Below are 27299 nucleotides of genomic sequence, written 5' to 3' on the forward strand. Positions count from 1 at the left end.
CATAGTCTATATAAGCCTCTCATTTTAATTTTCTTATTTGGGAACAATGGACATTTGTTTGCAACAAGTAAAATAGACCTAGGGACAAGTACGGTGTACCCAATTCACTAGGGTCCACGCACTATTCTCTAAATCTACTTGTCCCTTACAGGATCGTGTGGCACAGTAATTCTGTTTCTGCTTCTACACTGCTGGAAAAAAATTTGAAAGATGACGTCAGTTTTGATCTGATAACAGCATAATGCCACAGGGGGGAGAGCCAGAAGGCTCAATTTGCTGCATACATGTGAAGCAAGCAGGCAACCATGCCACAGGGACACACTTGTGCTTTCTAGAGCCAACTGAGTGAGTTTGAAAGGGGTCAAATTGTGGCCTACTGAATGGCGAGATGGTCCTTTCAGAGAATTGCCACACAATATGGATGTGCTGCATAGTCGTGCAACAATGCTGGTGTCAGTGGTCGCATAAACATTCTCACACCCTTAGACGAGGTTCTGAACATCCACATAGCACAGACGCCTGGAAGGATCATTCTATTGTAATTCTATTGTACATGTGGCAATGGCAGGTTGTAGAGCTATCACAGCATGGATAAGGGGGCTTATGAGCCCACACATGTCAACACAAACTGTGGCAAACCGATTATTAGCAGTGGGACTACGGGCACACACACCTGTAGACCATCTTCCACTAATGCCACAGCAATGACCTGCATGGCTCAACTGGTGTCCACAATGGACTCATTTGGGATGATGATTGTTCAAACCCCTGTCCAGCCATCCAGATTTAGGTTTTCTGCAATTTCCCTAAACCACACCGGAAAATACCAGGATGGTTCCTTCAAAAAGAGCACAACCGATGTCCTCCCCCATCCTTCTGTAATCAGAGTTTGTGCCCCATCTCCAATGACTTTGCTAATCTCCTCCTCCTGTCCCCCTGCCCCTTCTTGACTGGTGCCATCAGAGCAGCACTTCCATCAGAGCAGCACCTGGAAGAAGGGATGGCATGCTGTGGTCTTCCGTGATGAAAGCCAATTCCACCTGCATGCAAGTGGTAGTCATTCACACGCCTGAAGTAGATTTTGAGTGCTGTCTCGTAGGTGCACTTGTCCAAAATACACTGGCTCCACTCCATGCCTTATGGTCTGGGGTGCAATAAGCTAACTATTGTTCACCTTTTGTGTTTCTGTAGTGGTCCCTAACCAGCACTCTGTGTGTGTGTGTGTGTGTGTGTGTGTGTGTGTGTGTGTGTGTGTGTGTGCAGAATGCTGTTACACCTGTTCTTGCAACAAGAAGGTAATGTGTTGTTCCAAAAGGATAATGCTCACCACAATACTGCCAGTGAAATTCTCTGTGCTCCAAGAGACATGCAGCAACTTCCCTGGCCAGGAAAATCTCTTGACTTGTCTCCAATGTAGCAAGTTGGTATATGCTGGGAAGAGAAGTGAGTCATGCAACTTGACGACCAACAATTCTTACAGAGAAACATGAACAGGTCACGTGGACATGGCACAACGTATCCTGGAACAACTGGATGCCAGAGTCAGCGTGAACAATGCAGTCCAGGGAGGTTACATCATATACTAATATGGGTGTTCCAGCATGGTTTGATATCTGGTACCTCAGAACCACTTGTGCTGTTGATTTGTAAACATAATAATTTCATGTACTCCTATTCACTGTTGCAACAAAGCTTGAATGAAGAGGGAACCTCTAAAAGGATGTATTAATGTTTTTTTCCAGTGGTGCCCATACACTGAGGTGACAAAAGTTGTGGACTAGGGATACACACATAGTTGATTCACATGAAAAGGTGTCCAACATGATTGTAGTTGCACAACTGGTTGAACATAGAATGGTAGCTGGAGCTAGATGCATGGGACATTCCATTTTGGAAATAATTACAGAATTCAATATTCTGAGCTATACAATGTCAAGATTTTGCCGAGAATACCAGATTTCAGGCATTACCTCTCACCACGGACAACAGAGTGGCCAATGGCCTTTGCTTAATGACAGAGCAGCAGTGCTTGTGTAGAGTGTCAGTGCTAACAGACAAGCAACACTGTGTGAAATAACAGTAAAAATCGTTGTGGGATGAATGACAAATGCATCTATTAGGACAGGTTGGTAACATTTGGTGTTGATGAGCTATGGCAGCAAAAGATCGATACGAGGGCTGTCTCGGAAGTACCCAACCTACCAAATAAAACACAAAAAATTGGGAAAACATGTTTATGTCTTCACAGTCTCCTTTCATGTTGATACAATTTTGAAATGTTCAATAGCTTCGATACCCTGTTTATGGTGAGAACTGTCAAACTCTGCAAAACAGCCATCAAATGCAGACTCCACCTCTTCATTTTTGGCAAATCTTTTACTATCAAGCCATTTTTTTCAAATTTGGAAACAGAAAATAATCGGAGGAGGCTAAATATGGTGAAGCATGAGGAAGCAGTTCAATCTTTAACTAAGTGATTTTGGCCATGGTGACAACAGATGTGTGAACTAGTGCATCATCTTCATGAAGCAAAGCTTTATTTTTTGCTAAACATGGCCATTTTTGCTTGAATTAATCACTCAGTTGCTGCAATAAGTTTGCATAATATTCCTCATTGATTACTTTTCTTTCTGAACATAAGCAATGAAAATTATCCCACACTCATCCCAACAAAATGACACCCTGACCCGGCCTGCAAATGGAACTGGCTTCACCTTCTCTGGTGCTGATTCTTCCCTTTCAATCCACTGTTTTGACTTTTTGTTCATCCCAGGTGTGACATGACAGGTCCATGGTTACGAATAAATGCTAATATTAATTTATTACAGGGAAAAATCACCAAAAACTCAACTGAAACATCCTAACAACACTGCTTTTGCTCCATTGTGAGTAGATGCCGCAGCCATCAAGCACACAACTTTATCATGTTCAAATTTACAGCCAGTGCGCAGTGTACAGCACTTTTTGAAATGCCTACGATGTTCACTAGCTCGTGCACTTTCAGCCAGTTATCATCCACATCCATTTTGTGGCCTTCCTTCACAGTTTCTCAGATGGGTGACTCATTTGGTTGATGCTGTGATACTATGTTGCCATCTGGTACAGCCATGCTTAAACTGTGTCATTCAATATTTTATTATTGTAAACAAAGGAGCAGACTTTCCCAGAGCAGAATCTAGCTTGCCTGTAATATAAGCTGGACTGTGGCCTTTAAAATGAGAATGCTGTATCACATAATGACCATTTTATCCATATTTACAAATTTGCTGAGTGTTCACAACTGATGGCTGCCAAGCAAATACCAAACAGTATAGCATTGTCTAACAATATCTAACTTCAGATGTTAGCTTTATAAGACTGGTACATTCTACCATAGTCATAAGGTCTGGTACTTCTGGGACAGTCCTTGTATAAGATGCTTTTTCCAGTTTAGAAACATACGCACAACTAGAGAATGATTTTTATGGCATTACCGGGTAACTATCCTGCCTATTTTAATTTTTGTCAGAGGAATGTACCTCTTACCATTAGAAACTTAATCATTTTTGTGTGTGTTTTTTCTACTGTTTTAGCAAATGTTTGCCCAGAAACAAATGAGTATGTCATATTGAATCACACTAATCCTGTACTAATAATTATAGTTCAAGTAAAAAATAAATGCTGATAAATAATCTGATGAAATCCATGTTCATTCGCAAAAATCTTATCATCCACACTTAACAGGAATAGATTTATAACTATATTTTTGGAAAGGAATTATTAATGACTCCAATAATGTTTCAACACTAACAAGTATCTCATCATTGTCTATTTTTAAAACTCTACCATCACTCATATTTGTAGATTTCATCATGGAAATTCAGGTCTGCCAATTCACAAATAGCTTCTTTTTTAATTGGCCAGATATGTTTGTACCAAGCTCAGAACAAGAACATAAGCAACGTATTAAATCTCATTTTAACTTGTGAGAGTTGTTCATTAAAAACACGTTCTATTTCTCTGTACGTATTTCTGCAACAGATGAGCAAGCAGGTTAGCACTGGAACCAGGAAATAATTATATCAAGCTATACAACAATGAAAAGTAGATCATACAGAACTTAACAGCCTAAAGAATGTGACCTGAATAAAAGTACTGATGTTTGAGAAATAAAAAATTTGTCGTTTTCACAATAGGTGGTCCTGAATTGCCACAATTTGAAAAATGTAGCTGATACAGCTAACATGGAATTGGTCTAACAAAAAAATTTTACATCAATTACAGAAATAAATTATTTATTCTTTAACAATATACAACGTACACTTACATTCAAGAATAAAATTACTTTCTTTAGCACAGCCACATTTTTTTTACGTACTATTCTGCATGAACTTAATGCAGATCATGGTAATTACAAATTTTAATGTAATGTTCTAAATTTCATTACTGACACTTATGACTATTCAGTACAGAAGACTGTACTTCTTTTCATCCATGAAGTCATCTCTAATCATGCCTGCAGCATGCGTACAAAATGAACAAGTTAAATTCACCCTGTTAATATAACAGGAATTTTAAATAAATTCAAGGCCTTCATACTTCATCTCAGCAACAGGAGTTTCTTTAAGCAGTATTTTACCAGTAACTGTAAATGCCATAACAAATGTCCGCACCTCTTTAGAAGTCTCCATCGTTTTGAGTGCTACTATTATACTGTCATCAGTTCCTGGCAAAAACTTGAAAGATGAAAATCCATGGGTAGGAACAACTTCCCCAACGAAAGTAACCTGTAAAAAAAAAAGTTACAAATGTGCACTGGGCAACACAATACAAAGGAAGACATTCTCTTACAAGAGATTTACAGATGAAGTACATGAAGAAATATCATAGCTTTATTTTGTCCCTGCATCCCTTGATCTTACAACAAAGGTCACAATCAACTCACTTTTGTAACCAACATGCAATATCTATTTAGAATATGCACAAGAATTAAAAATGGCACCAGATATCACTAGCAATATGCTTGTGTTATGTAAAGTGAGAAAAATGGCCATGTCAGTTCCAAAGCCCACCCCAGTGTGAAATTCCTGCTGAAAACTAATTTTATGCATATAAACACTTTCTGAAAATCACATCCAACACATCTGGATTTAATGCAAAGATATAAAAATAATGTTATCAATTTTAAGAAGCAGTAATGATTAAAAGTAGTGAAAAGTAATTCACAGACTGTTGGTTGGTTGGTTTGTGGGATTAAAGGGACCAGACTGCTACGGTCATCGGTCCCTTTTTCCAAATACGAAAAACACCCACAGAGAATAAAAACGAGTAACAGAATAGATAACAGACGACACAGAACAAGAGAAACTTAGACAAAGACCAGACAAGACGAACTAAAATCACACAGAGTGTGACTGTGGTTGGCTGACCATAGAAACAAAAAAGGAAAAGCCAACCACCGAAAAACTCACTAAAAACTCAGATTAAAACCGTAGGCCAATGGCCAGAATCAACACAAAAGAACATAAACACTCAGATTAAACGATAAAAACATAAAAAACCCCTGCCTGAATAAAACGTAAAACTAAGCCAGCCATAGCAGGGTCATCAGATAAAAGGGCAGGGAGTGTATCAGGTAGCGCAAATGTCTGCCTGACCACAGCTAAAAGGGGGCAGGCCAACAAAATGTGGGCCACTGTCAAAGCCGCCCCGCAGCAACATAGAGGAGGGTCCTCCCGGCGCAGTAAATAACTGTGTGTCAGCCGGGAGTGGCCAATGCGGAGCCGGCAAAGGACTACTGAGTCCCTGCGAGTGGCTCACAGGGATGACCGCCACACAGCTGTCGTCTCCTTGACAGCATGGAGTTTATTACGCGTTGTCATTTTGCGCCATTCATCGTCCCATAGCGCAAAAACTTTGCGGCGTAAGACTGCCCGCAAATCAGTCTCTGGGAGGCCAGGCCAACATCCAGAGATGGTTTACTGGTGGCCTCTTTCGCCAGGCGGTCAACATGTGCATTGTCCGGGATACCGACATGACCGGGGGTCCACACAAAGACCACAGAGTGGCCGCAACGGGCAAGAGTATGCAGGGACTCATGGATAGCCATCACCAGATGAGAACAAGGGAAACACTGGTCGAGAGCTCGTAAATCGCTCAGGGAATCGCTACAGATAACGAAGGACTCACCTGAGCAGGAGCGGATATACTCTAGGGCACAAAAGATGGCGACCAGCTTAGCAGTGTAAATGCTGCAGCCATCCGGCAAGGAACGTTGTTCGGAATGGTCTCCTAGAGTTAGCGCATAACCGACATGACCAGCAACCATCGAACCGTCAGTGTAAGCAATGCCAGAGCCCTGATACTTGGCCAGGATGGAATAAAAGCGGTGGCGGAAGGCCTCTGGAGGGACTGAGTCCTTCGGGCCCTGTGCCAAGTCGAGCCGAAGGCAAGGACAAGGAGCACACCATGGGGGTGCACGCAAAGTGGCCCGGAAAGGAGGTGGAACAGTGAAAACCCTAAGCCCAGAGAGAAGCTCTTTGACGCGGACCGCGATCGTACAACCTGACCGGGGCCGATGTTCTGGCAGATGGACGACCGATTGCGGGAACAGGAGACGATAGTTTGGATGCCCAGGCAAGCTAAAAACATGAGCAGCATAAGCGGCCAGTAAATTTTGGCACCTTAACCGCAATGGAGGGACACCTGTCTCTGCAAGTATGCTGTCCACTGGGCTGGTCCGGAAAGCACCAGTGGCAAGCCGTATCCCGCTGTGGAGGATTGGGTCCAGCACCCGCAACGCAGATGGGGATGCTGAGCCATAAGCCAGGCTCCCATAATCCAGACGGGTCTGGATTAACGCCTGGTAGAGCCGTAACAGGGTAGAGCGGTCGGCGCTCCAGCGGGTGTGGCTCAAGCATCACAGAGCATTTAGATGCCGCCAACACGCCTGTTTAAGCTGCCAGATATGAGGCAGCCAAGTCAACTGGGCATCGAAAACCACCCCGAAAAACCTGTGTGATTCCACCACTGCAAGAAGTTCGCTGTCAAGATAAAGCCGTGGCTCTGGGTGGACAGTGCGTTGCCGGCAGAAATGCATAACGCAGGTCTTTGCTGCCGAAAACTGGAACCCATGAGCTACAGCCCAAGACTGTGCCTTACGGATAGCACCCTGTAGCTGACGTTCAGCAGCTGCAATGCCAATACAGCTGTAGTAAAGGCAGAAGTCGTCAGCATACAGGGAAGCTGAGACAGATGTCCCCACCGCCACAGCGAGCCCGTTAATGGCTATTAAAAACAGGCAGACACTTAAAACAGATCCCTGTGGCACACCGTTCTCCTGGACTCGGGAGGAACTATGGGAGGCCGTGACTTGCATGAGGAGGGTACGATACGACAGAAAACTGCAGATAAAGATCGTCAGAGAGCCCCGAAGACCCCATCCATGAAGTGTAGAACGGATGTGATGACGCCATGTCGTATCGTACGCCTTCCGCATGTCGAAGAAGACAGCGACCAGGTGCTGACGGCGGGCAAAGGCAGTACGGATGGCTGACTCCAGGCTCACCAGATTGTCAGCGGCGGAGCGGCCTTTACGGAACCCACCCTGAGATGGAGCCAGAAGGCCCCGAGACTCCAGTACCCAATTCAAGTGCCGGCTCACCATCCGTTCAAGCAGCTTGCAAAGAACGTTGGTGAGGCTAATGGGACGGTAGCTGTCCACCTCCAAAGGGTTCTTGCATGGTTTCAGAATGGGGATAACAATACTTTCCCGCCATTGCGACGGAAACTCACCCTTGACCCAAATACGGTTGTAAAGGTCAAGTAGCCGTCGCTGGCAGTCCACTGACAGGCGTTTCAGCATCTGACAGTGGATGCCATCTGGCCCAGGAACGGTATCAGGGCAAGCGGCTAGGGCACTGCGAAATTCCCACTCACTGAATGGAACATTGTACGATTCTGGATGGTGGGTGCGAAACGAAAGGCTCCGACGTTCCATCCGCTCTTTAATGGAGCGGAAGGCCAGGGGGTAATTGGCAGAAGCGGAACTCAGAGCAAAATGCTCTGCCAAGCGGTTTGCAATGACGTCGGAGTCAGTACAAACTGCTCCATTCAGTGAAAGCGCAGGGATGCTGACAGGGGTCCGATAGCCGTAGAGGCGTCGAATCTTGGCCCAGACCTGCGATAGTGACATGGAGGCCAATGGTTGATACATACCGCTCCCAGCACTCCTGCTTGCATTGGCAGATAAGGCGGCGTGCTCGCGCACGCAGCTGTTTGAAGGCGATAAGGTGTTCAATGGAGGAACGTCGCTTGTGACACTGGAGCGCCTGCCAGCGATCTTTAATCGCTTCAGCGATCTCAGGCGACCACCAAGGCACAGTCCGCCGCCGAGGGGACCCAGAAGAACGGGGAATGGCAGTTTCGGCGGCAGTATCGATGCTGGTGGTGGCCGATTGAACCACCGCATCAATGTCATCACTAGAGAGAGGCTCAATAGCGGCAGTGGAGGAAAACAAGTCCCAGTCAGCCTTATTCATGGCCCACCTGCAAGGCCGCCCAGAAGACTGACGTTGTGGCAGTGACAGAAAGATCGGAAAGTGGTCACTACCACACAGGTCGTCATGCACTCTCCATTGGACAAATGGTAAGAGGCTAGGGCTGCAGATCGAAAGGTCGATGGCGGAGTACGTGCCATGTGCCATGCTGAAGTGTGTGAAGGAACCATCATTTAAAAGCAAAAGATCGAGCTGTGCCAATAAATGCTCAATGGTGGTGCCTCGACCTGTCGCCACCGACCCACCCCACAGAGGGTTATGGGCGTTGAAGTCGCCCAGTAACAAGAAGGGTGGCAGCAATTGGGCTATCAGTGCAGCCAGGACATGCTGCACGACATCGCCTTCCGGTGGAAGGTAAAGACTGCAGATGGTAACAGCCTGTGGCGTCCACACCCAAACAGCGACAGCCTCTAAATGTGTTTGTAGAGGGACAGACTCACTGTGAAGAGAGTTAAGGACATATATGCAGACGCCACCAGACACCCTTTCATAAGCTGCCCGGTTCTTATAATAACCCCGATAGCCACGGAGGGCGGGGGTTCGCATTGCTGGAAACCAAGTTTCCTGAATAGCAATGCAGAAGAAAGGGTGAAGGCTGATAAGCTGTCGCAGCTCAGCTAGATGGTGGAAGAAACCGCTGCAGTTACACTGGAGGATGATATTGTCCATGGCTGAAAAAGGCGTTGAAGGGACTGGGAAGGCAAATTACGCTGCTGGGTCACCTACTGCCTCTGATGGGGCACCTGGGAAAGTGCTAACTATTGCGTCTGAGGGACCAGCGAGATCAAGGTCCTCAGCGGACGCAAGAATCTCCACCTCATCCTCAGACGGAGAGCTTGTAGGTAGCGGTGGAGCAGGTGCCACCGCAGGTGCCTTGGTCTTACGGGTCTTCAGTGTCGTTTTGTCTCGCTGTTCCTTTGGTTGCCGTTGCTGAGAGGGCTTATTGGAGTCAGTCTCCGAGACCGAAGATGATCGCGAAGCTTGACAACCAGCGACCTGTGGCTTCTTCAGCCACTGGTTGGTGTCTGCTGTGCCGCTGGTAGGAACCTGGGAAGGGAGTGACCCAAGGGATCCCTTCCGAGCGAGAGGCGCCGAAGAAGACTGACGCTTCTCTGGCTTAGAAGTGGGGACTGGTGTCCCCAGTGGTTGAGAGGGTGCTGCTCCCGAGGTAGGTGGTGTGGGAGCAACAGTGAGAGAAGTGGCCCCCATCGTCAAGGGGGCAGGTGAGGTCCTCTGACTCTGAGAGCTGACTGTGTGTCTTGCAGCTGAAGGAGCTGGAGCAGGAGTGACAGTGGAGGCATAAGATGACATCATGTGCACGGGATGTAGCCGCTGAAATTTCCGCTTAGCCTCAGTGTAGGTCAGTCGGTCCAGGGTCTTATATTCCATGATTTTGCGTTCTTTCTGTAAGATACTCCAGTCCGGTGAGCAAGGTGAATGAGGCTCTCCACAGTTGACACAGATGGGAGGCGGGTCACATGGAGTATCGGGATGAGATGGGCGTCCGCAATCTCGACATGTGAGGCTGGAAGTACAGCGAGATGACATGTGACCGAACTTCCAGCATTTGAAACACCGCATCGGAGGAGGGATATATGGCTTAACATCACAATGGTAAACCATCACCTTAACCTTTTCGGGTAAGACATCACCCTCGAAGGCCAAGATGAAGGCACCGGTAGCAACCTGATTGTCCCTCAGACCCCGACGAACGCGCCGGACGAAATGAACACCTCAACGCTCTAAGTTGGCGCGCAGCTCGGCATCAGACTGCAAAAGTAGGTCCCTATGAAAAATAATACCCTGGACCATATTTAAACTCTTATGTGGGGTGATGGTAACGTTAACATCCCCCAACTTGTCACAGGCAAGTAACCTGCGTGACTGGGCAGAGGATGCCGTTTTTATCAAAACTGACCCAGAGCGCATTTTGGACAAGCCCTCCACCTCCCCAAACTTGTCCTCTAAATGCTCTACAAAGAACTGAGGCTTCACAGATAGAAAAGATTCACCATCAGCTGTGGTATAGACGAGATACCTGGGCGAATACATGTCACTGTCATTCATTGCCTTTCGTTCCTCCCATGGTGTGGCCAGGGAGGGGAACGATTTGGGGTCATTAACATTAGCTTTAAAATGAGCCCTCAAACACTTAGAGACTGCTGGTGGCTGGCCGCCAGTGAGAGATGATGTACCACACTTCATTGCGGGTCATCCGCCCTGATGCCACCTACTCCGACCAAGGGCCCTCCCCACGGGCGCCACCCAGCCGCAGCAATAGCCACCTGGCAGGATGGCCATTGCCGGGAGTCCTGATGCCCCAGGGAGATGGGCATCTACTCCTTGGTATACGTGGGGAGTTAACAGCGCAGGCATCAGTAGAGCGATCCCTGTGTTGTCAGGAGGCTACAACCAACAGGGTACATGGCGGCCCCACCACAACGGACTGGCTACCGTGCTGGATGTTCGGTGACATGCGGTCCATGGTCGTCGTCAGTGCAGAAAGTGGCACTGCACAGTGCAAGGTGGAAAGTGCACGTAAGAATGTATCCATGTCCAAGAGATGGAGGGCGGGCAGGACTGCAATGCAATGACGAATAAGCTGGCGAAAGTTCTCAACGCAAAATGGACACAACGCACCAAATAAGGTGCACTTCCCCAATTGGCTCGCTCTTCGGAAGAATTTAGAAAGATGGAGGTCAAACCCGAGAGGGGACCAACACATAAGGCCGGAACGTTTGAGACTCCTTTTAGTCGCCTCTTACGACAGGCAGGAATACCACGGGCCTATTCTTACCCCTGAACCCGCAGGGGGCTCACAGACTGTGCCAAAATATTCTTGAAGATTTAGATTATGGTGAATGATTTCAATCTTGATCCAGAAAGATCAAAAATCAGACTGCATTCAGCTGTCACAGACTCGACTGCGTTACCAGAAACTATACACATTGGGTCCAGAAATAATGATCTCACACTGTGAAGATCTAAGTGCTAATGAAAGATAAATGACCAATCAGTTATGATGCTCCACAGAGACTTTTTCATTGAATTTTTTCTACATAACCTTACTTTTGAACATAAGCAGTCAATTTTAGTAATAGTTATTACGCTATAAAATAAATATAAATAGTCCTTTAGTACTTACAGTTTTTCACAAGTATATTTCATTATTGTCATTACAATATATTGCAGAGATTAGAAGAGATGTGTGTGCATGTTTCATCAAAATTTAGTGACCAACATACTAATGGGGAGACAGTACATAAACATTATGTTTGGAAATTTGTGGTAAGTTCTTGTGGGACCAAACTGCTAAGGTCATCGGTCCCTAGGCTTACACACTACTTAATCTAACTAAAGACACACACACACACACACACACACACACACACACACACACACACACAAAAAGGGAGAACTCTAACCTCCGACGTGGGTTTCCAGTGAACCAAGCTCTATGTTTAAATACATTACTGCCGTTTAATTCATTTTAAACCCCATGTAACAGTATTTTTAAATAAGAACAGTGGTCAACAGGATAACCATTGTTTTGCAGGCAACACACATGTACTTAATTATTTTCTTTTGTAATACTAGGAGTCTCATGGCATTTGTTGAATTTCCCCAAAAGATTTTGTCAGAATGAATAACTGACTCAAAGTAGTGGTGATAGACTACCTTTCTGTTGTCTATATTTGTGAAACATAGCAAAATACACACTGCAAATGCTAAGATTTTAAGTTTACTTGCTAAGCAGTCAACCTTTAAATTTAGATTTTTATCAAGATTTATGCCTAAGAACTTCACACTGTTTGCATCTGTGAAATCCTGATCATTGTGAGTTGCCTTTATTCCACTCCATTCTAATGCTTTAGCTCCAAACTGCAACATTTTAGTTTTAGTTACATTTAGTTTTAGTCCATTTTGGCAGAATCAATATGCAAGACATTTTAGAGTATTTTTGACACTTCCTGGAATTCTTTTAGGTACCTCACACTTCCAATTAGAACTGACATATTGTCAGTAAATAAAATTTAATGAACATCAATGACAAGTGATAGGTCGTTTACACAGAAATGGAAAAGATTGGGAATCAATACTGAATGTTAAAGAATTCCTCAGGGAAATTTTTTTCCAGTTTCAGGAGTAATTTCTTGAACTGGAAGTTACAGTTACTCCTCCTTTCCTAACTGTTAAGTAAGAGTTGAACCACTGTAAAGCAGTGGCCTGATTCCCTATATCCGTAATTTGTGAAGACGGAAGGAGTGGGTCACTGAATCTAACACTTTTGTAAGATCACATGATATTCTTGAGACCTTCTTAGCTTTATCTAATGTGGAGATATTTTATCAGTAAACTCACTGAAGTCATTTACAATGCTTTTCCCTGTTGAAATCCAAACAGGGTTTTAAAAATTGTGTCATTTAAAAGAAGACATTTTTAAATCTATCTTGCTGCAATGTTTCCCGACACTTTGGAGAAGACCAGTAGAAGAGAGATAGGGCAGTATCCCATATCTTATGTTGAACCCTATTTGAATAATAGTTTTTTCTCGGCATATTTCAATACATCTGGAAAACATCCCTGCTCAAAAGCTAGCTTATAATAACTGACAGTGGTTGTGAAATTATGTTATGTAGACTCTTGACTACAGAAGCGGGTATCTCATCCCACCCAGACGAGGGTTTTTTTTAAGACAGTTTCTCATTTTCCACAACCCTTCGGATGCTTCTTTCAAACACTTTAAAAGATGAGTTCCATTTGTTTACCAAGATTATGAAATTTGCTTTGTCTTGTTAAGTTGCCATATCTACCTCCGATCTTGCTGCATTTAAGAAGAATTTGTTGAAACAGTTTGACAGCTGAACAGGATTTATTATAATATTTCCAAATTTAATTTTCAAAATCTCTTGACTATTGACTTTGGCTCCTAATTCTGACTGAACAAGTGATCACAATGCTTTTGCTTACTTTTATGTTTGAGAATAAATGTACTATTTGCTATTTTTTAGCTGCTACTACAGCTTTCCCAAATAAAACATTATCGTGTTTGACATACATAACAAAATCAGGATTTCTGTTCGATTTTAATTCATTACGTAGTTATCTTTTTTCTAGCACTAGAAATTTTTGTTCCTGGTGTAATCTAAGTTTACTATTTATGTTTATTTGACAAGATCTAGTAAAAAAGACTCATTAAATATATCTAAAATACAATTTAAGAATTTGCCATGGTTTACAGTGCTTTAACAGTAGTGGTCTATTGGTCAGCTTACACTAGTTTTTTTGTGAAATACATCCATATTATTCTTCCTGGAATTCCTTTTACACACACACACACACACACACACACACACACACACACACACACACACACACACACACACACAAAGAACCAGTACTTAGAAACATGTCAAACTCTAAAGGAATATTATTGGAGAAGAACGAAATGTTACAGAAATAAAAAGAACTAACAAAAATGTCCCCCTTCTACATGGCATTGTAGGCACCATAATGGAAATGGGTTCTATTACAAATGACACATGAACCACAATACAACAGCTATTGTGTGATTCACACATTAAACCAATCTTATAGTGCGAAATACATGATCACATAAGTTTTGCATTCAACAGTTCTGGTACTTATAGTCAGGTAAGCCCATCCCCTTAGCAAGGTTGTAACATATCACACAGGAAAATCTGTTTTTAATTATTTTAATTATCCTGGGGCCAAAACTGCATAAAAGGCAACACTAATATTAGTTTTTAATTGTTCTGAGACCAAAAACCACACAAAACAACAATTAAATCTGTTGTTAATTGCCAAGAGACTGGTGTAACATGTTCAATAAGCTGTTCACAGTTCTCTGCTACAACTGAAATCAAGAAACAGTACTTTCCCCAACAGATCAGAGTGTCTCAGGGATCACATTCAGGACGTGCTGTGCAATGCATGCCTTCAATTCAGCAACATTTGTATCTGAGCACGTTTCAGATAACCCCACAGCTAGAAGTCACGCTGACTAACATGTTATCTGTACAGCCAGGCTATAGGAAAATTGTGGTATCATGTAACGAAACCACCCCACGAACATCAAAGTTAGCAATGGAATTGTGAGTTTCCAACACACACTGGTAGCATTAGGGTGGGATCTGGCAGACTCAAAGGCACTTTTACACTGAGCCACACCTCCAGCGGCTCTGGACCATGAGCCGCCTCTACCTCTGCAATATGGTATGGTCGGTGACAGTGACTCTGCCCATTCGCGCTTTGAGTCTATGTAGGTGGCGCCTAGTCAATACTCCGACACCACTATTTGTGCTTTAGTTCAGAGAGCCTCTTCCTTGTTGACACCGAGCTGCATTATTTGTAATGAGCCTCTGTATGTTTACAGAAATACAAGTTCAGTAAATCATCTTTTTACTATGTTAATTTGTTCGCTTATCATTTCTGCTCCTGTCCAGCATTCCTAAAATAACAGTTGCCACACCACTCTGTAGGCTAGCTATTCTTATGGTTGTGTATGAAGTCTTATACAACAGAAATGGCAGCTGACAGTTTAAGCAGTTTCAAAGTTTCCTTTGCAGCAGCTGTTTCACTGGCTGTGCAATGTGCAGAGTAGTGCCATTTTGCATAAAAATGATCCAACCCACATATACACGCTGCTGATGGGTTGGAACAATGCTGGTGTACGAAAGACTCTCATAGTGTGTACCAGTGGTAATATAGGTACAAGGAACTGCAGGACTCATTTCCTTGATAAAATATGGCCCTATGATAAACAATGCCATCAAACAAGTCACCTTTGCAGAATGAAGTGGTATTGGCTGATGTGCATGCAAATTTTCTGTTGGCCATATTGTATAATTCTGTGTATTGACATGTCCTTGCAGGCAGAAATGGTGTTCATCTGTCCACAGAATGTTTCATGGCAATTCATTGTCCACTTCCATGCAAGCAAGAAATTCTAGAGCAAACATTTGCCTTTCATGCAGGTCAGCATGAAGCAACTTCTGAACATAAGTAATTCTGTATAGATAGCAAAGCAGGGTGTTTTGTCGAATTTTATGTACCATGTCCACAGGCAAGTCCAAAGCTCGTGCAACTCCCCATGCACTGCATGTTTGCACACCACCACTCAATCGCACATGCAATACTGCAACCACACCTTCTACGCAATACTGCAACCACACCTTCTACTGACGTCAGATCAATTTTTTTCTCCCACAGCCACATTGACATTCAAAAAGATTGGGTCTTTTGAAGTGCAATCACTTCTCCAGAGCCTTGGCAGCAGTGGATAAATGCCTCTTCATACCCTTGAGTGTCCAGAACTTCTGCAGAGTAACTAGCACACAGTCACCATTGTAGTAGAAGAGCTTGATCAGCAACACACAATCCTGCTTGAGATAGGCTTGCCGAGCAGCTCAGATGCAAACTGCGGAACAGCTGTGTACCTGGCATCCTATGCATATTCTGTCACTTACAGCACCATCTGGGGGGTAAGATTTTCGCAAATTTTTATTTGTTTACACAACTTTTCCCTTCTATTCGATAATATTCAGTTCAAATTTGATGTAATTCTGAACAATGGTTCTTATGCTTACAGTGTTTTGGACCTGGAACTTTAATTATAACCACACTGTATATACTGGTTGGTCGGTCAGTCTGTCAGAGCTAAGGCAATTAGATTATCTGAACATGAGAGAGGCATGAGATTAAGAAAGAAGAATTCAACCTTTGCCAATAATCTTTTTAACAGAAAACCACTCATATGACTTGAAGAGTGTGAAGTTTTATACTTCGTTAAGCAAAGCTGAAGGATGGCCCTTCTGGAAATATTGGAGACCAACAAAAACATGATACAGAATTCCAGGTTCGTATTAAACCAGTAAACTCTTCTATTCTTTACTAAACTAACTCCCATGTACAAAACTGCTTGAAACTTTTTACTTTATAAATGAGTCAATGGGGTCAAATATTTTACATCTAGCATTGAAGTGAGAGAAAGTTTAGAAACACTCATTTATGTTTGAAGTTTGTTGGCGGTCACAAACTCAAATACTGGATGAGTATGCTGTTATGGTCTTCAGTCCCAAAAACTGGTTTTATGCAGCTCTCCACACCACTCTATCCTGTGCAAGCCTCTAAATCTCTGAGTAACTACTGCAGCTTGCATCCTTTTGAGTGCTTACAGTATTCACCTCTTGGTCTCTCTCTATGATTACTCCCACACTTCCCTCCAATACTAAGCTGGTGATCCCTTGATGTCTCAGAATAAGACCTATCAACCAAACCCTTCTACTTGACAGGCTGTGCCACAAATTTCTTTTCTCCCAGTTCTGTTTAGTATCTCCTCATTAGTTAAAGGATCTACATATCTAATCTTCAGCATTATTCTGCAGCACAACATTTCAAAAGCTTTTCTTCTCTTCTTGTATAAACTATTTAACACCCACGTTTCATTTCCATCTGTGGCTACACTCCACACAAATACTTTCAGAAAGGACTTCATAACACTTAAATCTGTGTTTGATCTTAACAAATTTCTCTTCTTCAGAAACATTTTTCTTGTCATTACCAGTTACATTTTCCACCCTCTCAATTTCTGCCACCATTTACTTTGCTGCACAAATAGCAAAACACATCTGCTACTTTAAGTATATCATTTCCTAATCTAATTCCCTAAGTATCACCTGATTTAATTTCACTACATTCCATTATCCTTGTTTTGCTTTTGTTGATGTTTATTTTATATTATCCTCCTTGCAAGACAATGTCCATTCCATTTAGCAGCTCTCCCAAGTCCTTTGCTCCCTCTGACAGAATTACAAAGTCATCAGCAAATCTCAAAGTTTTTATTTCTTCCCCCTGAACTTTGAGTGGAGTCTGTATAATCTACACTCAGTTTTAAGAAAAATATGGCTTTGAATGCATCTCAATGTTTATGTCATATCTCCAGAGGTATGTGCTGCACAATGGTAATTTTGCTGATACCTTTTGTGGTACATGTAGACACTGTCTGCAAAATGTACTGTAGACAGAATAAATTAAAACTTCATGCTTGATGCAGCAGTTTTACTGCATGAACAGCAAAAAAGATTAAGCAATAAACTTTTTTCCTTCCATCTTTTGTGAAAGATGTCAATGTGAAAAAGTTTTGTGAAGGTTTGAAATTATTTGTAAAGGTTGTTGGAAGTTATCAAGTGCTTTCACACTCAAATAGTGGATGAATTTATTCTGGCTGCCTCCAGGCATATACACAGTTTCTAATGTTAATACTTGCCTTATAGTGTTAAACTTTTAACATAATAATCTTATATTAATGAGTGGATTATTACAGCATTTATTTTTTAAAAAAATCTGGTGAATAATTATATGAAACATAGAAATTCAAATTTCTGTTGCCTCTGGAAGCTATCAGAGAGACAGTCTACAACTGGGACCAGGTGACCATGCCCTGAGTTAGTCTTTTTGTAATGCAGATGATCAAACTCGGTATCCTTTTTCTCCTCTGTTAAATGAAGTTTCACTTATATAAATGTTAGAGGACAATTTTCAGTTAAACTTAATTTTTCATCATTTGTTAAATGTATCCGAATATAAAAAACTGTTTCCTTTTTCATTTAATGAAACTTTCTATGTGATGAAAAGAAATAATATTTTCTATGTAACCTCCCTACATGTAACTTTTTGTACCTCTTGTATTAATAATATCTGTGCAAGCCTTACATAATTTGATCTGTGTTTGTGACACTTAGTAATCAGATGACGATGGCCTAGGAAGCCGAAAACTTGTTATGACCAAAAATTTAATTTTGCAGAACATTAAGAAGCAATTATTCAATATTACTAGGAGTATATGTACATAGTATCAATTTATTGTTACTATTAAACTTTCATTCAATGTATTACTGTTTTTTACCTTTATATCATCAAAGTTTTCATCAGCTGTGATAATCATGTTAGTTCCTCTTTCATTATCCAGATTTTCATCATATTTTTCTTTTGAGGAACGTCTCGGAAGGAAAAACCAGCGTTTATGGTATGTACTCCATGAAACTGCTTCATGGATCATGTATCCTGTAAACAATATGAGCTGTTACTTTTGTTTACAGTAAACTAATACAGAAACTATCTCTTCTAGATGCAAAATTGTGTTACATTTCTTCTCACACATGAAACCATTTCTTTCATTTGCTTGTATAAATATGTAAATTCTCCAAATTCCTACTTCCAGACATCTTGCAAAAGTGTGATACATTTGAGAGGAAATAATTTTTATAAACTCATGTAAAATATTTTCTTTTGAGGTGGTGGTTGTTCACTTTGTTGTCACTTCCAACTTTGCACATTTTACTCAGTGGCATGGGGCACAAACATCAAGCAATTTTTTACTCTGCACAGGTCGAAAAGATATAAATCTCAGAGGCTGCTGGATTTTAGACCACTTTCTGTATGAGATGCACTTTGATACTATCACTTCTTCACATTTTTCCTTGCTAAAAACGGGTTGTGTGAGGAATTTATGCATACTTTGAAACAAAGTTCGTGTGTAGACGCAATATATTTTGCATATAGTTGCTTTTTATGTACTAATCTGGTGGGAACGTACTTCTAACATTTAGGGAAAAGTAAGAGATTAAAGGAATACTAGGACACACTTTTACACAGGAAGACAGACTCTTTAAATATTTGGATTAAAACAGCAAGCTGAATACATATAAAGGTAATTTTGGCATGTTCACTGTATACCTTTTCCATCATATTCTGCACATTTCATATCACATCTTCCCCTTCTTTTCTGCAAGTTGGTTCAACTTAAATAGGCTATGTCCATGACACATGAAGGAACTGAGGCCCTTGCACAAGGGCACTGTGTATCCCAAACACACATTTCAGACAATGATGCTCCTGCACTAAGGTATTATAGCACTTATGGAAAGCATGACTTCAATGGGTCAGTGACTAATCAGAAGCTTTTAATTTATTTTAAACAGTGTCATCTAACAGGACTAATTTAATGATGTCTCAAATACGTAAGTGGTTCTGGTTCAAGTATGAAAGTTAAAAGAACTTCAACATGCAACCATAAATCTTATTTATGATTTTATGAGTAATGTGTATGTGTTCAGAGACATTAGATTACCTTTAAGCATGTATCAAGGAAAGAAAACTGACAATTGTGTACTGAAATTAGTTACCATCTCATTAAATGTAAGTTATGTGAGGTATGCTTGAATATGATTACAAAACAATAAAGGAAATTCCTGGAAGGCAACCACTCAGTTATAGCAGACTGATGTGTAGCATACAGCCACACAAAATGCTGTTCACTAGCTTTGAAGCTCTGCAGACACCCAAATGCACAGTACCGTGGCCCTAGAAACACTGTTGCTGCGGCTACAGAGAGAGAGAGAGAGAGAGAGAGAGAGAGAGAGAGAGAGAACATACAATTTTTCTTCACATTGTTACAAAGGGTTTTCGTCAACACAGCTGATGATGATACCTGGAAATTCAATCCCTACAGCACGTCTAATCTTGTTGTACTTATCACGCCAGTTTATATGAGAAACTTCTCCAGACACGGAGACTGTTTTAATCCATTGAGGGTTGAAGTTAACAAGCTCTCCCGAACTTGTGGTCCATTCTTTACCAAGGCCACCGATGTACAAGGTTTGATCCTTCACTGTAGCCCACTCCATTTTGAAACCTGAAAAGAGTAATTTTCATAAGCGTATTTTATCAAAAAAGCAGTCTGTAACTGAATCTTAAAATGTTAGTTTATTTATATTACCTCTAAAACTCAAGATTATTGTAATAAAATCAACTTTGAAAAAAGACAAACTGGATATACAAATATCCGATGTTAGAAAGGGAAAGAGGGGGGAGGGGAAGAGGGTACGAGGGGAAGAGGGTACGTGGGGAAGAGGGTACGAGGGGAAGAGGGTACGAGGGGAACGAGGGGGGTAGGGTACGATGGGTACGAGGGGGGTAGGGTACGAGGGTACGAGGGTGCGAGGGTACGAGGGTGCGAGGGGGGAGGGTGCGAGGGGGGAGGGTGCGAGGGGGGAGGGTGCGAGGGGGGAGGGTGCGAGGGGGGAGGGTGCGAGGGGGGAGGGTGCGAGGGGGGAGGGTGCGAGGGGGGAGGGTGCGAGGGGGGAGGGTGCGAGGGGGGAGGGTGCGAGGGGGGAGGGTGCGAGGGGGGAGGGTGCGAGGGGGGAGGGTACGAGGGGGGAGGGGGGAGGGTACGAGGGGGGAGGGGGGAGGGTACGAGGGGGGAGGGGGGAGGGTACGAGGGGGGAGGGTACGAGGGGGGAGGGTACGAGGGGGGAGGGTACGAGGGGGGAGGGTACGAGGGGGGAGGGTACGAGGGGGGAGGGTACGAGGGGGGAGGGTACGAGGGGGGAGGGTACGAGGGGGGAGGGTACGAGGGGGGAGGGTACGAGGGGGGAGGGTACGACGGGAAGAGGGGGGAGGGTACGACGGGAAGAGGGGGGAGGGTACGACGGGAAGAGGGGGGAGGGTACGACGGGAAGAGGGGGGAGGGTACGACGGGAAGATGGGGAAGAGGGGGAGGGTACGACGGGAAGATGGGGAAGAGGGGGAGGGTACGAGGGGGAGGGGAAGAGGGGGAAGAGGGGGAGGGGAAGAGGGGGAAGAGGGGGAAGAGGGGGAGGGAAGAGGGGGAAGAGGGGGAAGAGGGGGAAGAGGGGGAGGGGAAGAAGGGGGGGGAGGGGAAGAGGGGGAGGGGAAGAGGGGGAGGGGAAGAGGGGGAGGGGAAGAGGGGGAAGAGGGGGAGGGGAAGAGGGGGAGGGTAGGAGGGGAAGAGGGGGAGGGTAGGAGGGGAAGAGGGGGAGGGTAGGAGGGGAAGAGGGGGAGGGTAGGAGGGGAAGAGGGGGAGTGTAGGAGGGGAAGAGGGGGAGGGTAGGAGGGGAAGAGGGGGAGGGTAGGAGGGGGAGGGTAGGAGGGGAAGAGGGGGAGGGTAGGAGGGGAAGAGGGGGAGGGTAGGAGGGGAAGAGGGGGAGGGTAGGAGGGGAAGAGAGGGAGGGTAGGTGGGGAAGAGGGGGAGGGTAGGAGGGGAAGAGGGGGAGGGTAGGAGGGGAAGAGGGGGAGGGTAGGAGGGGAAGAGGGGGAGGGTAGGAGGGGAAGAGGGGGAGGGTAGGAGGGGAAGAGGGGGAGGGTAGGAGGGGAAGAGGGGGAGGGTAGGAGGGGAAGAGGGGGAGGGTAGGAGGGGAAGAGGGGGAGGGTAGGAGGGGAAGAGGGGGAGGGTAGGAGGGGAAGAGGGGGAGGGTAGGAGGGGAAGAGGGGGAGGGTAGGAGGGGAAGAGGGGGAGGGTAGGAGGGGAAGAGGGGGAGGGTAGGAGGGGAAGAGGGGGAGGGGAAGAGGGGAGGGGAAGAGGGGGCGGGGAGGAGGGGAAGAGGGGGGAGAAGGAGGAAAGGGGGGGAAGGAGAAGGGGGAAGGAGAAGGGGGAAGGAGAAGGGGGGAAGGAGAAGGGGGGAAGGAGAAGGGGGGAAGGAGAAGGGGAGGTACTTCAGGTCACTGCTTTGTAATGTAACACACTTCATAACCTCCCCTTCTCCTTCCCCCCTTCTCCTTCCCCCCCTTTCCTCCTTCTCCCCCCTCTTCTCCTCCTCCCCTCCCCCTCTTCCCCGCCCCCTAGGTCAAATCTCTGAATATTACTGAAGAATGATTATTGATAGCAAAATTATTACTAAATGTATTAAACACCTAGCAAGTGTTTTTTGATCATAAATGAGTTCTTAAATGTTTAACTGTTTTCAGTGGGGAAAAAAAGCTTTGTCAGTTGTAACAACATATTTGAGACAGACTATAGTTTTCTGTAGAGCCTTTCTTTATCTACTTTTGTATGACTGCACTGCTTTGAAGGTAAAATGAGAACACTAACAAAGACTCAGTAACAAAGAATCAATGCCCAGGACACTAGAATCATTTGATTCTGATACTAGTTAATTCCTAGAGAAATGGTGATTCACGGACTCATGGGATCTGAATCAGCACGACTCAACAACCCTAATTAAAAACATTATGGATAAACTTTTTTACTCTAATTTTTTTGTGGTTGTATATCGTTAAGTTAAAATACTACCTGCAGACTACCTACTTAATATAAACTAACCTTTATTTCAAGAATTACGTTTAAACTTGAGTTTTATTTTCTTTTTTTTTTATTATTATGTACTGTCCCAAGAACTGACCTCATTAAAATGTATAGTTATATTTACAGCCCACTGTATTTCCCCCTAATAACTCTCCCATAAGTCTCAAGCAGCTTTTTCAACTTGGCATTTATGAATTTTGGGTATTTGCTCCAACTTACAAATACCCAGGCATTTTGCATCACTGATCAGAGAAGCACCATCCTTCTCCAGCATCTACTGGTGACAGCATTCACTTCAGGGAACCCTCTTCCCAGAAATCTAAGGATCAAGCAGCTCGACTCCAGCAAGTGGATGTAGGAGCCACAGACACTGGGTTCTAGGGCTGACTACTACTCATCTGTTCCTTGTTACCACAGTGAATAAGCCCTTGCAAAAGTCCCAACATTTGAAAGTACTTCAGAAGGAGGAGAAGAAGAAGAAGAAGATGAAGAAGAAGAAGAAGAAGAAGAAACCTCAAGAGAAGGCTACGTCACTGACCCCAGATGCACCAGATCCTTCTGAGCTATTCGACTCAGAATCTATGTTCATTGATGCTGTTTCACCTACACCTGTGACACATTGATTCTGATGGCTGGCCTGTCTCCTTGGCTGCTTCATGCCTAACCACTGTGCCCTCGACATAATTCAATGTAACTGCAATGGCTATTACTATCACGTATCAAAACTACAAGTAATACCCACCTGTTCTGCGAGCTTTATTGCTGTTTAGTAAACATATTTCACTGACAATCATTCTCCAACATATTGAAGCTACCATGGCATCTGTCAGAACCACTCTGATCTCTTCTCATATTGGCCACCCAGAGCATCTGGAGAGGTCTGTACGTTAGTTCACATAAATAACTGAATCTCCCCCCCCACCCCATACTACATTGGAAATAATAGCAGTAAGAGTGTGAAAGACACCAGCACTTACTATTTGCAATATTTTTTTTAGCTCTGGACAGGGCATTTACATACACTGAGAGAGCTGCCTTCATCAACAATCTTACCTCCCTGCTCTCCGCCCCCCCCCCCTCCCCATTTAGAATGCATATGCACACCACTGCCTGTGAGGGAGTACCACGTTACCATGTTATTCGATGGATCCTCTGACCAACTTCTTTCTCATATTAATCTCTGTCTTCAAAATAGTGATGTAAAATGCCTGGGTATTTATAGGTTGGGACAACTCCTTGAGAATAAGTGGAGAGTTACTAGAGAGATCTTTGATGAGATCAATTTATGGGGTAGTACATAATAAAAAAGAAAAAACTTGAGTTTAAAAGAAATTTTTGAAATAAAGTATAGTTTGTATTAAGTAGTTAGCCTGAAAGTAGTATTTTTATCAACTACTGATTCAGAGAGTTGCCGATTCTCTGGGAATCAGCTAGTGTCAGAATCAAATGATTCCAGCATCTTGGACATTGATTCTTTGTTATTAAATCTTTTTTTTAAGTCAGCTTTCTCTTTTTATCTTCGCAGCAGTGCAGTCATAAGAAAGTAGGTAAAGAAAGGAGCAGAACAGGAAACTATAATCTGTCTCAAATGTCGTTACATCTGACAATAAAGCACTCTCTTCTTGTTTTTCATTGAAAACTGTTTAACATTTAAGAACACAATCATCAAGAAACATATGCCAGCTGTTCAATACATCCAGTAATAATTTTGCTATCAATAATCACAAAAATTTATAAAAAATACTTTTTTCTACATGGCCAGATTTCGGACATTTAAAGCTGCTTTGGGAAAATTCGCAGGTAAAATTCTCCTTTATACATGCCCTGCCCACTGGGCATTTGCCCAGCGCACATCACTACCGATCACGTGTGAACAGTCGAGATCCCTGAAGACTGTTTACAGCAACCTGAACTGGGGAGGACCTATCTGCCTTATGGGCTAACTTTCTTGTCCAACTACCACAGGTCAACATTAAGGGAACAGAGGGAGTAAGCACTCCAAGTATGGCTGATAACCACCTCACACTAGAGGCAAAAAGTGACACCAATAGGATGGAATGCAAGCGATCTTACTTTCTCTGAGCTTCGAATATGAGAAGCAAAGACCTTAAATTTTGGATTATATAGTCCTTAATTAGGCTAGGACACTTCAGGCAGTGGGGAGGATGATCATCTCTGCAATTGACAAAGAAAGATGGTGACTCGGATAGCAAGTTTTCATGACACAGTCGCCCAGCCCCCACGAATTGGGGTGTTCATGTATTTGGAGGACATATGCTCAAAGTGTTGGGGTATGAAGCATTAACCTAGGTATCCAACTCTGCTACAGATGAAACTATTACCACAGTTTTTATTTTGAATCACACTTTCACATTAACCTAGGCTGTGCTAGCTTATCAATTTTCTGCTTTCTCTGTTTGTGCACATATAGCACCATACACCGGACCAGCATTATGTAACAGGGCGAAGCTGATACCTAGTATTGGTAGCTTAGTTGACCTGGTTCATCAACCTGAGCATACTATTCTGGATATACAGATGAGCCAGCGTCCAGCCCAAATTCCAATTCCCCCTCCCCCCAAACTCAACTGTGGACAAACTGCTTGAGTGAACTCACAATTTAAATGTTAAAATTAAATATTCATATTAAAATCTCACTGAATCATACACCGATAGAATCTCCCAAAGGTTTATTAACATACACAACACATACTGTGCTCCACAGAAACTCAACTGCAATCAGCACATTATGTCACAGCTGCCATAAGTAAAATTTAACTCTAAGTGAGACATGAGTCTTAAACAAAAGATTTTCAAAGTGCACAAGTGAAAATTTCACAAGCCACCAAAGGATACAAAATGACAAAATTAGAAATGTGAAAACTGAAAAAACTTGGTAGAGTATGTACAAAAAAGTTAGAAGAAAACATGAGCAAAAAAAGCAGTCGGAAGACAGAGGAAATCATCCACCAGAACCAATATAGAGAAAAAAGGAAACCACAGGAACAAGCAGAATTCTAGTTGGGTGCTAGTGTTATCAAGTCCAAGATAAAACAATGAAAAAGCTATATTGTTTGTAAATGAAGTGGAGTCGTAGTAAACAGGTTGATAATCTAAAAAATATTATTATTAGGCCCTATCCAAATCTGGAGAACAAACAATGCAATCTTCTTACCACAAACAATTCAGTTGGCAATGATAAACCAAAATGAAAATTTACACAATACTAGAATTGACATGCACGCCATTAAAGAAATGACAAAGTGTCCATCACTGCATTAGGAGTCAGTATTACAATTGCCAATAAATACATGCCTGTAAGTTCTGAATATACTATCAGGTAACTCCTCTATATTAGGACTATCAGTTCCACAGATGGAGAGTTACACAAAGGATACACACAGTCAGTTTTCAAAGATTCACTCAACATAAAAGTTATGCTGTCAGACTATCTGTAATTTGGTAAGAGCGGCAGTGTAACTTGCATTCGGTAATGTAGGTAAGCACATGTGTTTCATACTATACGCCTAAGGCATCAGCGTCCTTACCAGTACCATGTAGTTACGAACCTTTTGAAGTCCTTCCATCACCATCCGGTAGTACCACCCAAGGAATAACTTTATCATTGTCGATTTCGTAAACCACCCCCGTTCTGTCATCAAACGCTAAAATTTTGGCATTAAATGTTACTAGTTCTGACAGTTCCATGCCCCTGCCAGATTCGCCAAGGTTGGATTTTAAAGTCAAAGGTTCCACATCATCCCAGGTCACTAATATTTTTTCCGTTTTTGCATTCCAAGTCAGGTATCCCTTTTTCAAGCAACTTCGCCAAGCATTTTCTTCGTTTGCCTGTTTGGAACTTTTATCCATATCACTTATAATACCAATACGAAACATGACACCCTTTGGTGTTGTCATTGATGGGGTCAATGGGTAAGAAAAATTATAAAATTCTTGCTTTATGGGAGGTAAATACAAATTTTTTATGTTGTAATCTACAGACGCGTGGTCTTGGGTAAGAACTATATTTCGTAATTTATGCCGACTAGATGGACTATAAGTATATAATACTAATAATAATATCAAAACGCCAACAACAATTAGGCTGACGAAATGTGTCTGAATCCTTAACGTACTGTTCCCAACACGGTATGCTGTTGGCGTCCTGATTGCTTGCCTCCAGTCTCGCAATGTCATCATTTCACTGCTTTCTGAGGCGACTGGCATGTGTTAAAACTCAGTGCACAAAGTATGAAACATAGAAATACATAACTAATAATAAACCCCCCCTTTTGTCACATATTCACACCTACAACTTTCACGTCCCCATGTTCGTCTGCGTTACTCCCCCCTCCTGTCATCATACAACACCTGGGCAAACTTCAGCCAACTGTACACCAAAGATAAGACATTTCTCGGAGAAATGTCACTGCCCGCTATATTGCGAAAATTCAATGCGGACGTGGAACTACGTACTATTTTAAATCACTATGTCGTTCCGTGGTGCAAGCTAATTTTCCTTGGGTTATTTCTAAGAGATTTGTCTAAATAATTTGCAGAAAATCATTGTAGGTTTTGGCTGCGTCATTTACTTAGCAAGTTGACTGCCATACACGGTGATGAATGTTTCATCACTA

At 43.1% G+C, this 27299-nt stretch overlaps 1 protein-coding gene across 6 annotated transcripts in view; it reads right to left on the minus strand.

Annotated features, from left to right (window-relative positions):
- LOC126458404 (soluble calcium-activated nucleotidase 1) overlaps positions 1-27051 on the minus strand; it is a 68665-nt gene extending 41614 nt beyond the window's left edge. For 3 of the 6 annotated variants that reach the window (XR_007585630.1, XM_050095419.1, XM_050095416.1), the window contains exons 1-4: positions 26232-27051; positions 20050-20253; positions 18466-18623; positions 4653-4766 (exon numbers count right to left, since the gene is read on the minus strand). Coding sequence is in view for 5 of the 6 variants with exons in the window: in XM_050095419.1 (XP_049951376.1) it covers positions 4653-4766; positions 18466-18623; positions 20050-20253; positions 26232-26889 (1134 nt within the window). In the remaining variant the exon portion in view is untranslated. Of the gene's footprint in view, positions 1-1327; positions 1432-3963; positions 4012-4257; positions 4767-18465; positions 18624-20049; positions 20254-26231 lie in introns of those variants that run through there. The other 3 variants (XM_050095417.1, XM_050095420.1, XM_050095418.1) reach the window with 3 other exon arrangements.
- Positions 27052-27299: the final 248 nt, after the last annotated feature.

The sequence above is a fragment of the Schistocerca serialis genome, chromosome 2, assembly GCF_023864345.2.
Source record: "Schistocerca serialis cubense isolate TAMUIC-IGC-003099 chromosome 2, iqSchSeri2.2, whole genome shotgun sequence".
Classification (NCBI taxonomy): domain Eukaryota; kingdom Metazoa; phylum Arthropoda; class Insecta; order Orthoptera; family Acrididae; genus Schistocerca; species Schistocerca serialis.